At 42.2% G+C, this 17514-nt stretch overlaps 1 protein-coding gene across 8 annotated transcripts in view; it reads left to right on the top strand.

Moving 5' to 3' along the window:
- fam135a (family with sequence similarity 135 member A) overlaps window positions 1–17514 on the top strand; it is a 319597-nt gene that overhangs the window by 149776 nt on the left and 152307 nt on the right. For all 8 annotated transcript variants that reach the window (XR_010970367.1, XM_068020133.1, XM_068020127.1 and 5 more), the window contains 2 exons: window positions 1207–1380; window positions 14513–14639. Coding sequence is in view for 7 of the 8 variants with exons in the window: in XM_068020133.1 (XP_067876234.1) it covers window positions 1207–1380; window positions 14513–14639 (301 nt within the window). In the remaining variant the exon portion in view is untranslated. The remainder of the gene's footprint in view (window positions 1–1206; window positions 1381–14512; window positions 14640–17514) is intronic.

Raw genomic sequence — 17514 nt, 5'->3', positions numbered from 1 at the left:
AAATGTTGGATAGAACTGTGGTTAGCAAAAGCTAGGTCAATGCACAGAGACTTTATCAACATTTAAAAAAGCACTTCCACTTTGTGTATTTCTTCTCATCCATGCAGTGACCTTGTGTGTACAGCTGTAATTTTTTTTCCAGCTGCGAGAGTTAACTGTTCATTATTTAAGTGAAAAATACATCTGAAGTATGGACAAGATAGTCATCTCAATGTTTAACAGCACTTGCCAATAACTTCCTGCCAATTTGAAAATTGTACAGTATCAAGTGCAGAGGCATCCTCATAGGTAAGAATTGAATGTGCAGAAGCTTCCATCCAATTGATCAGTCATTTTCTGGTAATCTAAAGGAGTTTATAGTTTTATTTCTTAGGAATTCCCTTCACTGAAAGGTTCTCTTTGCTCTCTGCCAGAAGCTCAACCATGTTGTTCTCTTCTAGGATGGATGTGACACCTTGCCACCTCCTCACAGGCAATTTGCGGCTTTAATAGTAAACCCAATGTTTGTATGGCCAGAAAGTATGGCACATAATTTACCTTTTTACTTTTGCCAGTGCCATGTGTGGACTTTTTTTAGTGGGACTGCGGTTTGTTTCATCTCGCCATTCTTTGGTCTGTACTCTCTAGACATAATGGTTGTACCAATATTTCTAGTGACTTTGCATATGCTTAAGGTCTTTTATGCACTTTTTAGCAAATTTAGCTGGTTTATTCCTTAAGTAAAGCATATATTTCATTCTGTTCCATCCTCATATGTAGCTTTCCCTGGCCAAGACTCTTTAATTAACTACATTTGCTGTGTACTCAGCATCCGTGAAATAATCAAAAGGGCAAGCAACTTGCTGATTCCTGCAGTACTTCCCTAACACAGAATGAGGAACCCAGGAATTGGGATTCTGTGATGTTTGACTGAGCAAATGCTTCATTGTGTCATGAACTCTAATACTGAATTTCATCCAGATCTAAATGGAAACCTGAAATGCTGGCTCTCAGTGCAAGGCAAAGTGAGTTGTTAAATTGAAGTAAGGAGACACATTTTCTTTATTACAAATGGGGGAGGTACTTTTATATGGAAAGTACCCCATTCCCCCGCTCACCGAAAAAGCCAGGTTTTCTTTCTCCTTTTTAAATTGGTCTGTATGTTAAGTCAGTAACTACTCGTATTTATTCTAAGGTTGATTTAAAAAAAAAAATGTTTCATTCCAGATTTGATGACCCAAATTCTCTACAACTGATTAGTAGTCGGACATTGAAGCTGCACTTTAGTTTACATCGAGGACTTCATCACCATGTCAATGTTATGTTTGATTACTTCCATCTCTCTGTTGTATCGATTACTATACATGCTTCCTTGGTTGCACTGCACCAGCCTCTACTAAGGTGGGTCTTTAGAAATAAACTGTCAATGATGCAGAAACAATGCAGTATACTTCAATTGTATTGTTCTAAATTATGTTAACTGTTAGTCTATTAATACTAAATGTTACAGTAAGTTTATATTTATTAATGAGAACAGAAAGTACTGGAAATACTCAGCAGATCTGGCAGCATCTGTGGAGTCATAGAGAGATACAGCACTGAAACAGGCCCTTCGGCCCACCAAGTCTGTGCCGACCATCAACCACCCATTTATACTAATCCTACATTAATCCCATATTTCCTACCACATCCCCACCTTCCCTCAATTCTCCTACCACCTAGCTACACTAGGGGCAATTTACAATGGCCAATTTACCTATCAACCTGCAAGTCTTTGGTTGTGGGAGGAAACCGGAGCACCTGGCAGAAATCCACATGGTCACAGGGAGAACTTGCAAACTCCGCACAGGCAGTACCCAGAACCGAACCTGGGTCGCCTGGAGCTGTGAGGCTGCAGTGCTAACCACTGTGCCGCCTGTGGAGAGAAACAGTTAACGTTTCAGGTCAGTGACCTTTCATCAGCACTGGCAAAAGTTAGAAATGTAACAGTCTTTGAGCAAGTGGGAGGGGGGACGTAGAGCAAGAAGGAAGGACTGCAATAGAATGGAGGGGGGAGAGGTTAAATGACAGATGTTATGGAACAGAATGCAAATGGAGTGCTGAATAGTTGTAGCGAAAGACAAAGCATAAGTCCAGAGAGAGTGCGAATGGCAGAATAATGGCAGGTCTGTACAAAAGCAAAAACATGAAAAATAAGTTTAAGACTAGCACATGGTTAAGAAATAAATAATAAATAAATAAACAAACAAACAAGAAATAATGGGGCTCATGGTCTGAAATTATTGAACTCTATATTGAGTCCAGATGGCTGTGCTGTACCTAATCGGAAAATGTGCTGCTGCTCCTTGAGCTTACGTTGATGTTCACTGGAGCACTGCAGCAGTCCGAGGAGAGAAATGTGGGCATGGCAACAAGGTGGAGAATTAAAATGGCAAGCAACCGAAAGCTCAGGATCATGCTTGCTGACCGAGCGGAGGTGTTCTGCGAAGCAGTCACCCAATCTGCGTTTGGTCTCCCCAATATAGAGGAGACCGCACTGTGAGCAGTGAATACAGTATACTAAATTGAAAGAAGTACAAATAAATTGCTGCTTTACCTGGAAGGAGTGTTTGGGGCCTTGGATAGTGAGAAGAAAGGAGGTAAAAGGGCAGGTATTACACCTTCTGCAATTGCATGGGAAGGTGCCATGGGAAAGGGAAGAGGTGTTGGGAGTGATGGAGGAGTGGAGGTAACCATCCCTTTAGAATGCTGACAGGGGAGGGGAGGGGAAGATGTGTTTGCCAAATACCTTCTGATTAAAAAGGAATAATCCGTGGGAAATGAATAAATTTTGTCACTGCATAAAGCCTGAAAAAAGCAAGTTATAGAGTCATGAAGTCATCATTTATGGTACAGTGGGAGGCCATTCAGTCCATTGAGTCTGTGCCAGCTCTCTGCAGATCAGCCCAGTCAGTCTTGTTCTCCCGCTCTATCCCCATCGCCCTGCGGGGGAACACTTGAGTAAGAGTGATCATTGTATCATAAGGTTTAGACTAGTAATGGAGAAGAGCAAGAAAAAATCTAAAGTAAAACATCTCATTTGGAAGAGGGCTGCTTTCAATGGGATGAGAAGGGACCTAGCCAGGGTAAAATGGGGAGACGGTGGCGGAGTGGTAATGTCACTGAACTAGTAATCCAGAAGCTCAGGCCAAAAAAAAATCTGGAATTGAAAGCTCGTCTCAGTAATAGTGCTGTGAAACTATCATCGATTGTCGTAAAAACCCATCTGGTTCACTAATGTCTTTTAGGGAAGGAAATCTGCCGTCCTGACCTGGTCTGGCCTACATGTTACTCCAGACCCACAGCAATGTGGTTGACTCTTAACTGCTCACTGAAATGGTCTAGCAAGACACTCAGTTGTCAAGGGCAATTAGAATGGGCAACAAATGATGGCCTTGTCAGCAAGGCTTACATCCCATGAAAGAATTTTTTAAAAAAAGACAAATGGCCCACCTCATTCCCCAGCAGCAGATCTAGCAATGCCTCTTTCTTAGATGGACTGAGCACATACCGATCAAGGAAATTCTCCTGAATATTTGTCAGAAATTCCACCCTCCTCTTTACCCTTTACTCAAATACTATCCCAATCAATATATGGTTAATTAAGGACCCCCAGTATCACCACTGTATAGTTTTTGCAATGATCTTTGATTTCCCTGCAGATTTGCTCCTCTATCTCTCTGTCTCCATTTGGAGAATACCCTCAGTACAGTGATCAATATTGTTCATATCAGGTTCATGAGAAATTCTTGCAGTATAAAGCTTTTTAAACCAATTTTCATCCAAAGTGTTCCTTGAATTCAGTGTCTTTCTTATTTGTTCTTTGGATGTGGGCAACACTGGTGAGATAGCATTTATTGCCCAGAGAAGATGGTAATGGGCCTTCTGAAAAAATCTTGAGCTGAATGTCCCCTTTCTTTTCTCTATCATGCCTGTTCTGGCTCTTTGACAGAGCTATCCAGTTAGTTCCAGTCCCCTGTTCGTTTCCCAAAAAGTGAACTTTTGTTCTGTAAGGCATGTTTATCCTTCCTCAGGTAAGGAGATCAAAACACAGTACTCCAGGTGCGGTCTCACCAAGGCCCTAAATAATTGTAGCAAGACTTGTTTATTCTTATACTCCAATCCCTTCGTGATAAAAGACAAACATACAATTTGCTTTCCTAATTGCTTGCGTACCTGCTGTTAACGTTCTGTGATTCGTGTACAAGGACAGCGAGGTCATCCTGAATCCCAACATTTCCCAATCTCTCACCATTTAAAAATCTGCATTTTTATTTTTCCTACCAAAGTGGATAACATCACATTTTTGCACATTATATTCCATCTTCCCTGTTCTTGCCTACTCACTCTAATCTTTCTATATCCCTTTGCAACCTCTTTGTGTCCTCCTCACAGATTACTTTCCACCTAATTTTGTATCGTCAGCGAACTTGGAAGTATTACACTTAGTCCCCTCGTCTGAGTCATTGATATAGATTGTAAATAGTTGAAGGCCAGGCACTGATCCTTGCAGTTCCCCACCAGTTACAGCCTGCCAACCTGAAAATGACCCGTTTATTTCTACTGTCTGTATTCTGTCCATTAACCAATCCTCAATGCATGCTAATATATCACCCCCAATTCCATGAGCCCTAATTTTGTGTAATACCCTGTGGCACCTCACCGAATGCTTTCCAAATACGCTACATTCACTGCTAATTACAACTTGCAAAAGCCCTCACAAATTTGTCTAAAATTGTTTCCTTTTCATAAATCCGTGTTGACTCTGTACGATCTTATAATTTTCGAAGTGCTTTGTTGCCACATCCCTAATAATAGATTTTGGCATTTTCCCTACTAATATTAGGCTAAATGGCTGTAATTCCCTTTTTTTCTCTCTCCCTTCTTTCTTGAATAACAGGGTTATGTTTACTACCTTCCAATCCACAGGCACCCACTATATCTAACTACTTTTAAAACCCTAGGATATAGGTCATCAGGCTCGGGGGATTTGTCAAATTTTAGTCTCGTAAATTTGTCCAGTATTATTTCTTTACTAATACTAATTTCTTTAAGTTCCTCATTCTCCTTAGATCCAGGGCTTAGTGAGAGAGAGGAACCGAAGGAAATCAGTATTAGTAGAGAAATGGTGTTGGGGAAATTGATGGGGTTAAAGGCCGATAAATCCCGAGGGCCTGATGGTATGCATCCCAGAGTACTTAAGGAAATGGCCCCAGAAATAGTGGATGCATTGATGGTCATCTTCCAAGATTCTATAGATTCTGGAACAGTTCCTACAGATTGGAGGGTAGCTAATGTAACCCCACTATTTAAAAAGGGAGGTAGAGAGAAAGCAGGGAATTATAGACCAGTCAGCCTGACGTCGGTAGTGGGGAAAATTCTAGAGTCCATTATCAAAGATTTATAGCAGAGCACTTGGAGAACAGTGGTAGAATCGGGCAGAGTCAGCATGGATTTACGAAAGGGAAATCATGCTTGACAAATCTACTAGAATTCTTCGAGGATGTAACTAGTAGAGTTGAAGAGGGGAGCCAGTGGATGTGGTTTATTTGGTTTTCAGAAGACTTTCAACAAAGTCCCACATAAGAGATTAGTGTGTAAAATTAAAGTGCATGGGAGTGGGGGTAGTGTATTGCGATCGATAGGAAATTGGTTGGCGGACAGGAAGCAAAGAGTAGGGTTAAAGGGGTCTTTTTCCGAATGGCAGGCAGTGACTAGTGGGGTACTGCAGGGATCGGTGCTAGGACACAATATACATTAATGATTTAGATGAGGGAACGAAATGTAATATCTCCAAATTTGCAGATGACACAAAACTGGGTGGGAGGGTGAGCTGTGAGGAGGATGCAGAGAGGCTTCAGGGTGACTTGGACAAGTTGAGTGAGTGGGCTAATGCATGGCAGATGCAGCATAATGTGGATAAATGTGAGCTATCCGCTTTGGCAGCAAAAACAGGAAGGCAGATTATTATCTGAACGGCTATAAACTGAGAGAGGGGTATATGCAGCGAGACCTGGGTGTTCTCGTATACCAGTCACTGAAGGTAAGCATGCAGGTGCAACAGGCGGTAAAAAAGGCAAATGGTATGTTGGCCTTCATAGCAAGAGGATTTGAGTACAGAAGCAGGGATGCCTTGCCGCAATTATACATGGCCTTGGTGAGGCCACACCTGGAATATTGTGTGCAGTTTTGGTCTCCTTATCTGAGGAAGGATGTTCTTGCTATAGAGGGAGTGCAGCGAAGGTTTACCAGACTGATTGCTGCGATGTGGGGTACTGACGTAAGAGGAGAGATTGAGTCGGTTAGGATTATATTCGCTGGAGTTCAGAAGAGTGAGTGGGTACCTCATAGAAAACTGTAAAATTCTAACAGGACTTGACAGGGTAGATGCAGTAAGGATGTTCCCGATGGTGCGGGCGTCCAGAACCAGGGGTCATAGTCTAAGGATACGGGGTAAACCTTTCAGGACTGAGATGAGGAGAAATTTCTTCACCCAGAGAGTGGTGAGCCTGTGGAATTCGCTACCAACAGAAAGCAGGTGAGGCCAAAACATTGGATGTTTTCAAGAAGAAATTAGCTATAGCTCTTGGGTCTAAAGGGATCAAAGGGTATGTGGTGTAAGTGGGAACAGGCTACTGCGTTGGATGATCAGCCATGATCATAATGAATGGCGGAGCAGGCTCGAAGGGCTGAATGGCCTACTCTTGCTCCTATTTTCTATGTTTCTATGTTCCTCATTATTTCCAGAATGTTTTTTGTGCCTTCGGCAATGAAGACAGACACAGAGTATTTGTTCAATGTTTCTGTCATCTCCTTATTCCCCATTATGATCTCTCCTGCCTATGTTCCAATGGGCACATGTGTACCTTCGCGAATCTCATTCATTTTACATACCTATAAAATCTTTTACAATTTTTTTTGATGTCTTGCTTGTTTACTCTTGTATTCTCTTTTTCTTTATCAATTTCTTAGAATCATAAGGCTGGATTTTACCTGATGCGGACGGGAATTCACCACCAACGTAAAGATCGGTGGCGAACCAGCTTCTGCCTAGCCCGGGGATCCGTCCTGTAGTTTACGGATCCCCGGGCTTTAATTCTCCTAAGGCGTGAATTCCACCCGCTTGAGGGAAGAGGTCCCTCCTCAGTGAGCTGCCGGCCATGTCCCAGCAGCGCCACCGGGAGCGGTGGCCACTGCTGGGACTGCAGCCAGCCGATGCCGTGGAGCATGGAGATGAGGTAAGTTGGGCTTGCCTCACCAGGGGGATTGGTCCTTCCCTGGTGAGGCTGGAGTGGTTGTTTTGGGGGGGGGGGGTGGTCATCCTGTGCCCAACTGCCATGGCCCCCCACCCCCGGGGCGCAGAAAGCCCAGCAGCTATTGCTGTGCGGCCCCAGCACGCCCGCTTGCCACGGGTAAAATAAAAGTGGCCGTTAATTTGCCGCTTAAGGGCCTTGATTGGCCTCGGGTGGGCGGGCCATTTCCCACCCCACCATCCAACCTGCTGGGGCGACGTAAAATTCAGCCCATAGAGTTATACCGCACAGAAACAGTCCCTTTGGCCTACCGTGTTCGTGCCAGCCATCAAGCACCTATCCTAATCCCATTTTCCAGCACTTGGCCCGTAGCCTTGTATGCTATGCCATTTCAAGTACTCATCTAAATACTTCTTGAATGTTGTGAAGGTTCCTGCCTCTACCACCCCTTCAAGCAGTGTGTTCCAGATTCCAACCACCCTCTGGGCGAAAAAACTTGTTCTGAAATCCCGTCTACACAAAACAACCCCAGCCTATCCAGTCTCTCTTCATAGCTGAAATGCTGCAGCCCAGGCTACATCCTGGTGAATCTCCTCTGCACCCTCTCCAGTGCAATCACATCCTTCCTATAGTGTGGCGACCAGATCTGTACACAGTAGTCCAGCTGTGGCCTAACTAGTGTTTTATACAGCTCCATCATAACCTCCCTGCTCTTATATTCTGTGCCACGGCTAATAAAGGCAAGTATCCCATATGCCTTCGTAACCACCTTATCTACCTGTGCTGCTGCCTTCCGTGATCTATGGATAAGTACACCAAGGTCCTTCTGACCCTTTGTACTTCCTAGGATCCTACCACCCATTGTATATTCCCTTGCCTTGTCTGTCCTCCCAAAATACATCTTGGTCATCTTTTGCTGAATTCTAAAATCCTCCCGATCCTCAGCCTTACTACTCTTTTTGGCACCATTATAAGCCTCTTCCTTTCATATAATACTACCTTTAACTCCTTGTTAGCCACAGTTGCATCACCATTCTCATGAGGTTTTTATTCCTTAAGGGAACATATATTAGTTACGAATTATGAATTAATTCTTTAAATGTTTGCCATTTTATGTTTCTGTAAATGTTTATTTACTGTCAAACCTTTTAAACTAGTATCCCAATTAGCCAACTCGCCCCTCATACCTACTTAGTTTGCATTATTCAGATTTAAGCTCCTAGCTTTGTACTCTCAAACTCTTCCCACAGGCTCCTTTACTACAAGGTTATTAATTAGCTTTGCACAATATTGAATCTAAAATAACCTGTTCTGTAATTGGTTCCTTGATATACTGATCTAGAAAACTACCTTGCATTCCATGAACTCATCACCGCACTGTTGCTATAAATGTGGCTTGCCCAATCTATATGAAGATTAAATTCCCCATGATTACTCTATGACCTATGTTATATGCACCTCTAATTTCCTGATTGACACTCTGTCCAACACTTCAATGACTGTTAGGGGGCCTGTAAACTACTCCCACTGGTGTTTTATGCCCCTTGTTGTTTCTTAGCTTCACACAAACAGGTTCTGCAACAAGATTTTCTGATAAGATCCTTTCTCTCCACTGTCCCATCCTTTATCGTGACAGCCCCTCCCCTCCTTTTCCATTTCTCTTCGAAAAGTCAAGTATACTGGAATATTTAATTGCCAATCCTGGTCACTCTGCAACCATGTCTTTGTAATGGCTATTAGATCAAACCCAATTATTTCTATCTGTGCTGTCAATTCTTATATTTTGTTGCGAATGCTTCATGTATTCAGATATATAGTGCCTTTATCTTGAATTTTTTTCTATTTTTACCTGATATCACCTTAGTCTCTAATGTCCTGTTACCTTTGAATTCTTTGTCCCTTCCTGACCCACACTGTATAATTTTACCCAATAGCTACTCTGTTCTCCAGCCTTGACATTTCTTTTACTACTTTTGAATTTGCCCTTTACTGAATGCTCCCACCACCAGTTCATTACTTGACAGCCCTTTGTACTTCCCTAGTTATTCAATTGGCCAGGGCACTGGTCTCAGCAAGTTTTAAGTGGAGATCATCCCAAAGAAACAGCTCCCTCTTTCATTGGTACTGGTGCCAGTGTACCGTAAAGCGAAACTCCTGGCTCCCACACTACTCTTTCAGCCACACATTTAACCTTTTGATCTGTTTGTCCCTTTGCAAATTTGAGTGTGGTTTATGTAATAGTCCTGTGTAGCTCTGGGTTTTAATTTTGACCCTAGCTCCTCAAACTCTCCCAGCAAAATTTGGTTCTACCTATGTCATTGGTTCCTATGTGGACCATTACGACTGGATCAATCCCTTCTCAATCCAAGTTCTTCTCCAGTCATGAAGAGATGACCTAAACCCTGACACCAGGCATGCAACACAACCTTTGGAATTGTATCTATCCCCCTGACTATACCGTCCCTCATCACTACCACATTCCTTTACGCGTCCTGTACTATGCGGCCAGGGTCAGTTTGCTCATCCATCCAGGCAGCAAAAACTTTGTACCTGTTGGTTAATGCCAAGGCTCCTCCAGCACTGGACCTGGGGTCCTCTTACCTAGAGTCATAGCAGCACAGAAGGGGGCCATTCAGCCCTTCACGTCCATGCCAGCTCTCTAGAGAAATTCAGTCAGTCCCATTCCCCGCTTCATCCCCATAGCCCAGGAAGTTTGTTTCCTTCAAGTGTCCATCCAATTTCCTTTGGAAATCATTGATCGTCTCAGCTTCCACCACCATCACAGGCAGCGAGTTCCAGGTCATAGAAACATAGAAAATAGGAGCAGGAGTAGGCCATTCGGCCCTTCGAGCCTGCTCCGCCATTCATTATGATCATGGCCGATCATCCAACTCAGTAACCTGTTCCCGCTTTCCCCCCATATACTTTGATCCCTTTCGCCCCAAGAGCTATATCTAACTCCTTCTTGAAAACATAGAATATTTTGGCCTCACCTGCTTTCTGTGGTAGCGAATTCCACAGGCTCACCACTCTCTGGGTGAAGAAATTTTTCCTCATCTCAGTCCTGAAAGGTTTACCCCGTATCCTTAGACTATGACTCCTGGTTCTGGACTCCCCCACCATCGGGAACATCCTTCCTACATCTACCCTGTCAAGTCCTGTTAGAATTTTATAGGTTTCTATGAGATCCCCCCTCACTCTTCTGAACTCCAGCCAGTGTAATCCTAACCGACTCAATCTCTCCTCATATGTCAGTCCCACCATCCCAGGAATCAGTCTGGTAAACCTTCGCTGTACTCCCTCTTTAGCAAGAACATCCTTCCTCAGATAAAGAGACCAAAACTGCACACAATATTCCAGGTGTGGATTCACCAAGGCCCGGTATAATTGCCGCAAGACATCTCTGCTCCTGTACTCGAATCCTCTCACTATGAAGGCCAACATACCATTTGCCTTTTTTACCTCACATTTATCCACATTATTCTGCATCTGCCATGCATTTGGCCACTCACTCAACTTGTCCAAATCACCCTGAACTTCTCTGCATCCTCCTCACAACTCACCCTCCCACCCAGATTTGTGTCATCTGCAAATTTGGAGATATTAGTTATTTCCCTGATCTAAGTCATTAATATATATTGTGAATAGCTAGGGTCCTAGCACCGATCCCTGCGGTACCCTACTAGTCACTGCCTGCCATTCGGAAAAAGACCTGTTTATTCCTACTCTTTGTTTCCTGTCTGCCAACCAATTTTCTGTCCATCGCAATACACTACCCCCAATCCCACATGCTTTAATTTTACATGCTAATCTCTAATGTGGGACTTTGTTGAAAGCCTTCTGAAAGTCCAAATAAACCATATCCATTGGCTGTCCCTCATCAACTCTACTAGTTACATCCTCGAAGAATTTTAGTAGATTCGTCAAGCATGATTTCCCTTTCGTAAATCCATGCTGACTCTGTCCGATTCTACCACTGTTCTCCAAGTGCTCTGCTATAAAATCTTTGATAATGGACTCTAGAATTTTCCGCACTACTGACGTCAGGTTGACTGGACTATAATTCCCTGTTTTCTCTCTACCTCCCTTTTTAAATAGTGGGGTTACATTTGCTACCCTCCAATCTGTAGGAACTGTTCCAGAATCTATAGAATCTTGGAAGATGACCACCAATGCATCCACTATTTCTAGGGCCACTTCCTTAAGTACTCTGGGATGCATACCATCAGGCCCTGGGGATTTATCCGCCTTCAATCCCATCAATTTCCCCAACACCATTTCTCTACTCGTACTGATTTCCTTCAGTTCCTCCCTGTCACTAAACCCTGTGTTCCCCAACTTTTCTGGTATGATATTTGTATCCTCCTTTGTGAAGACAGAACCAAAGTATATGCATTTAGTTGGTCGGCCATTTCTTTGTTCCCCATAATAAATTCCCCTGTTTCTTGACTGTAAGGGACCTACATTTGTCTTCACCAATCTTTTTCTCTTCACATACCTATAGAAACCTTTACAGTCAGTTTTTATGTTCCCCGCAAGCTTGCTCTCACTCTATTTTCCCCTTCTTGATCAATCCCTTGGTCCTCCTTTGCTGAATTCATTACCACTCGCTGTGTAAAAAAGGTTCTTCCTCTCATCCGCCCCCATATGTCTTGCCCAAAACCTTAAATTAGTGTCCCCTAGTCCTTGTACAATCAGCTAATCGGATCAGCTTTTCTTTGTCTGCCTGACTTATAGTCACACCTTCCTGTCCCATACCTCTACCTAACCTAAAAGGTATGACTGCCTTAGAACAGAGTAGAATCATAGAGAGTTTAAGGCACAGAAAGAGGCCATGTGGCTCATCGTGTCTGCGCCGGCTGAAAAATGACCTCATACCTTCTGGATGAAAGTGCCCAGGTAATTCTCTCCTTCCCTAATGCCCCACAATATTTCACCTTGGACTCCAGCTCAATAATTCTGAGCTGAAGTTCCTTGGGATGTGGTCTTAGCAACATAGGAGCAGGAGCGGGTCATTCAGCCCATCGAGCCTTCCCTGCCATTCAATCTGATCATGGCGGATCTTTCACTTCAGTGCCTTTTTCCCCACACTATTCTCATCCCCCCTTATGTCATTCGTATTTAGAAATCTTTCAGTCTCTGCTTTAAACATACACAGTGACTGAGCTTCCTCAGCCCTCTGGGGTAGAGAATTCCAAAATTCACAACCCTCTGAGAAAAGAAATTTCTCCTCATCTCTGTCCTAGGTGGCTTCCCCCTTATTTTGAAATTGTGTCCCCTGGTTCTAGACTCCCCAACCAGGGGAAACATCTTAGCTGTCTATCCCTTGAAGTATTTTGCAGGTTTCAATGAGATCACCTCTCATTCTTCAAAACTGTAGAGAATACAGGTCCAGTTTCCCCAATCTCTCTTAATAGGACAGTCCCGCCATCCCGGGAACAAGTCTGGTGAAGCTTTGTTGCACTCCCTCTACGGCAATAATATCCTTCCTAAGGTAAGGGGACCAAAATTGCACACACTACTCCAGGTGCGGTCTAATCAAGGTTCTATCCAATTGAAGCAAGACTTCACTACTCTTGTACTCAAATCCTCTTGCGATGAAGGCTAACATACCATTAGCCTTCTTAATTGCTTCTGCACCTGAATGTTAGCTTTCAGTGACTTATTGACAAGGGCACCCAGGTCCCTTTGTACATCTACACTTTCTAATCTCTTACCATTTAAGAAATACTCTGCACATCTGATCCTCGTACCAAAGTGGATAACCTCCCATTTTTCCACTTTATATTCCATCTGCCACGTTCTTGCCCACTCGCTAAGTCTGTCCAAATCCCCTTGAAGCCACTTTGCATCTTCCTCACAACACACGTTCCCACCTGGTTTTGTGTCATCTGTGAACTTGGAAATATTACATTTGGTCCCCACATCCAAATCATTGATATATATTGTGAACAGCTGGGGCCTGCGGTACCCCACTAGTCACAGCCTGCCAACGCGAGAATGACCCTTTTATTCCTACTCTCTGCTTTCTGCCTGTTAACCAATCCTTAATCCATGCCAGTATATTACCTCCTTGTGCTTTAATTTTGCTAAGCAACCTCCTGTGAGGGACTTTATCAAAAGCCTTCTGGAAAACCAAGTATACCACGTCCACCGACTTCCCTTTATCAATTCTGTTAGTAACATCCTCAAAAAACTCCCAACAGGTTCGTCAAACATGATTTCCTATTCATAAATCCATGTTGACTATGCCCAATCAGGTCTTATGTTGCAGATGTGTTTATCTGGGATCGCAATCCGCAAATTCCCACATGCAGCAATTGAGACACACCTGCTGCCATGCCATTCCTATATAACTTATTTATTTAAGCATCTAATTAAAATTCGGGTCTCTTTTTTAAACTGCTCCAGCTCCTGCTATTTTAACCTGTTATCCTTATTTTTGTTAGCTCCTTTATTTTATTGACTCTTATTTATGTATGACAGATTTTATTTAATGAAAATTCAGAACCCGTCAATATTAGGATCCTCTAGTTTATTTTGATTTTATCCCCTAGATGTGACTAATTAAGCACTAAACTTAATTATTTCATAAATTATACGCTTGACTTGGTAATAAAATCAATTAATCACTTAGCTGTCGTTCCTCAACTCCTCTGACGTCACTTTTTATATTTAGAATTTTTTTTTCAGATTCGTCCCTGCATCATAGAGGCTTGTCCTCACAGCTGCTTCTGCCGCACTTTATGGCCTGCCCTCACAGCTACTTCTCCCGCATTAAAAATTGTTTGGAATATAGCCTTTTTTGTCTGTGATCTGGGTTCAGATCGATCCTGCACCAAAACAGTTTGTGCCTCATCTGTCTTGGTTCTACAGGTCATTAGTAACATTAGTTTATTCAGTTTAGTTCAGGGTACAGTATAAAACTGGGTATAATTTGGCACTTAACTGACATTCTGAATCAGAGGCCTCAAGAATATCTGGGATACTAAAAATATCATCAAGTATTAAAACTAAAGTTTGAGTCAAGATATATTGTACACTGTAGAGTGAGCCTTGCAGTCAACCTAACTTATGATATGGCTGTTCTGGGATTACAAAAACAAAATCTACTCCTCTGTATTGATTTCTCTTTTACACCTTGGTGGTCTGCATTTGGACTCATATGTTTTTGATTTGCCGCTCATATGTTTTTTCAATAATTTATGCTGATACTGAATTTGATTTTGTTTCCTATTTAGCTTTCCTCGTCCAATGAAGAACACTTGGCTAAACAGGAATGCCCCAGCCCAAAGCAAGGATTATGCCATTCCTTCACTTGAGAGTGTGGTTTTTGGCAGTAACTATACAAAACAGCTGTCGCCTGATGTAAGACGATATAATCCAATTCATTTGAAGTTATGAGAAAAGTTGAGATGTGTTCTTTCTGTTTTCTCTTTACCCCTACCCTCCCGAGCTAAAATGCACCATGTTTACTGCTAAATAGTTCAACCATTCAGTTGAAAATGTAGTCTTCAGTTAATAGCAAAACAGAACTTGTTTTATTTTCTAGCATTCCCCACATGCTTCAATTGCATGATAACTTTTGCTATATATTATATTTATGTAAACTAGAAATTATGCCCCATTTTGGAACTAAAAGTGGAGTGTGGGTCTTCTGAGTTATTTCTTTTTAGCTTTTCATTCCTGGTTAGTTCCCACATTGGTCAGTTTCCTTTCTTTACATAGAAAGTACAGCACAGAAATCAGTGATTCTGCCCAACTGGTCCATGCCAGTTTTCATGCTCTGAACCCACTATCCCAATACCAGGACATTCCTATCCACTATTGCAGTCAGATATTCCTCCAGCACTGATGTATTTGTCAACTTTTTCTCCATGCTTCTATTGCCGATTTAATATTGGAGATAATTTACATGATGATATACAAGGGGAGGAGATTTAAAATCAGGAGCTAGGACTCAAACTGAAACAAAAACATAAAGTGCTGGAATAACAGGAAAAGAAAATGCTGGAATAACAGGCCAGATAATTCAGCATCTTTGGAGAGAATCTCAGAAGCTAAGAACAGGAGTTGGCCATTTATCTATTTGAGCCAATTATACCATTAATTAGATCATGCCTGATTGTACTTCTTTTCCTGCCTTTGCTCCCTATCCCTTGATTCCATTGCCTAACAAAAATCTGTCAACTTTAATCTTGAAAATCTTGCTCAACCCAGCAGCCTTTTAAGGGAGAGTTTGTTCCAGATTTCCACTGCCAATTGTGAGACAAAGTCCTTCCTCGTTTCATTTCTAAATGCCTGGCTGAGATTTTAAAATTATGCTTCTTTGTTCTGGGTTTTCCCCACCAGAGAAAATAATTTGTTTCTATCTATCCCATCAACTCCTTTAATCATTTTAAACACTTAAGTTGGTTCATAACTCAAGGGAATAAAATCCATGTTTATGCAACCTCTCCTCATAATTTAGTCCTTCAAGTTTCTGGTATCATTTTGGTAAATCTGCACTGATCCGCTCCCAAAGCCAATATATCCAGAGGTTCCGAAGAAGGGTCACTGACCCGAAACGTTAACTCTGCTTCTCTTTCCACAGATGCTGCCAGACCTGCTGAGTGATTCCAGCATTTCTTGTTTTTGTTTTATCCAGAGGTTCAGTGCCTAAAACTGAATCCAAGGCAACTGAAGCATCACTTGCTCACTTTTGAATTCCAGTCACCTTGTGATGAAAGACAACATTCCATTAGCCTTTTTGATTTCTTTCTGTATCTATGCATTAGCTTTTTAGTGATTTGTGTACACGAACGCCTAAATCATCTTTCACCTCCACAGCTTCTAGTCTTTCACCGTTAAGAAAATATTCCACTTGTCCTCCTGGGCTCTGAAGTGTATGGCTTCACATTTTCCACTAATGTTACTAATGACCTGTTTCCATCCACATAACTTACTGGGAATCCTCACTTTGAGCAGTTACGTTTATGTTCAGATATAGATCCTTCATCATGACTGGAAGAAATTACATGTGAACATTTTAAAAGGAACAGAACTAAAGGAAGGGGAGGTAATACAAGGTTTTTATTTTAAAAACTTCGAATTCTGTGTGTTTTTAAAAAACTGAAAAAGGATTTTTCAGTGGACGTTGGCACCTGCAAATAGCTGAAATTTTCAGATGTTTTGAAAGGAAGCTGAACTTAGAGACAAGGACAGGAAAGCAGACATTTTCAAGGACACCAGCAAGGGGTTTGACGACCTCAGAGCAACACTTTGAATGACAAAGGAGACTTCATGTCTGGACGTGTGACTTGCTCAGGAAGGTTTTTGCTTTGACTTTGGACCTTTTGAAAAGCCAGTGAGTTGGACAAAGAACAGCCATTTGACATTTGGTTTTGACCTGCCTGGAGATCAGAGAGGAAGACCCAGAAAAAAGTGTTACGTCTCTCTGGAAAGGAATCCTGCATCTCTTGAGAAGAAACTCTATATTTCAAAGGTGGCAGATCCTATTGCCTCCTGTCTCTGAAGAATCCCTGCAGCGTGTGATTCCTTTTGCCTCCTGTGTTTTAAGAAATCCTGAAATCTTCTAGGCTGTTGCTGTAAAACCTAAAAAGACCTATTGCTACACCCCTGATGAAAGACCTATGTGAAGCCTTCTGCAGTTGAATAGTCTTGAACGCCTGTTCAGCACAGACTGTTCATCAACCTCGCCTGGAGAGACTTTGAGTGACATCTGACTATTTGACTCTGGGACACCTCACCAAACAGAAGAGCTTCCTACCAGAACATGACAGCCTAAGTTATTTTATTATTCCTTTCATTCCTGTGAAACAGCTGCAAATCAAAAAATCCTTTTTTCCTGGATAACCGTTTTTTTTTAAGTATGTGTGTGTGCATGAGGGCTAGGGAAATGAGCTTTTCGTATATAGAGTTATCTCATTATTGGTTAAGACTTGTTTTTATAATAAATAGTTAATGTTATTGATTAAAGAAATGTGGTGGGCATGCTTTATTCTGGGGGACAAATAGAGTATGTCATTGTCTGTTTTCCAGTAGGTGGGAAAATCTATTGATATTTATTTATTTAGAGATACAGCACTGAAACAGGCCCTTCGGCCCACCGAGTCTGTGCCAACCAACAACCACCCATTTATACTAACCCTACACTACCCCCATATTTTCTACCACATCCCCACCATTCTCCTACCACCTACTGACACTAGGGGCAATTTACAATGGCCAATTTACCTATCAA

Source organism: Heterodontus francisci, chromosome 3 (genome assembly GCF_036365525.1).
Source record: "Heterodontus francisci isolate sHetFra1 chromosome 3, sHetFra1.hap1, whole genome shotgun sequence".
Classification (NCBI taxonomy): Eukaryota; Metazoa; Chordata; class Chondrichthyes; order Heterodontiformes; family Heterodontidae; genus Heterodontus; species Heterodontus francisci.
The sequence above is the reverse complement of the archived record's forward strand: the minus strand, read 5'-3'. Positions and strand labels throughout refer to the sequence as shown.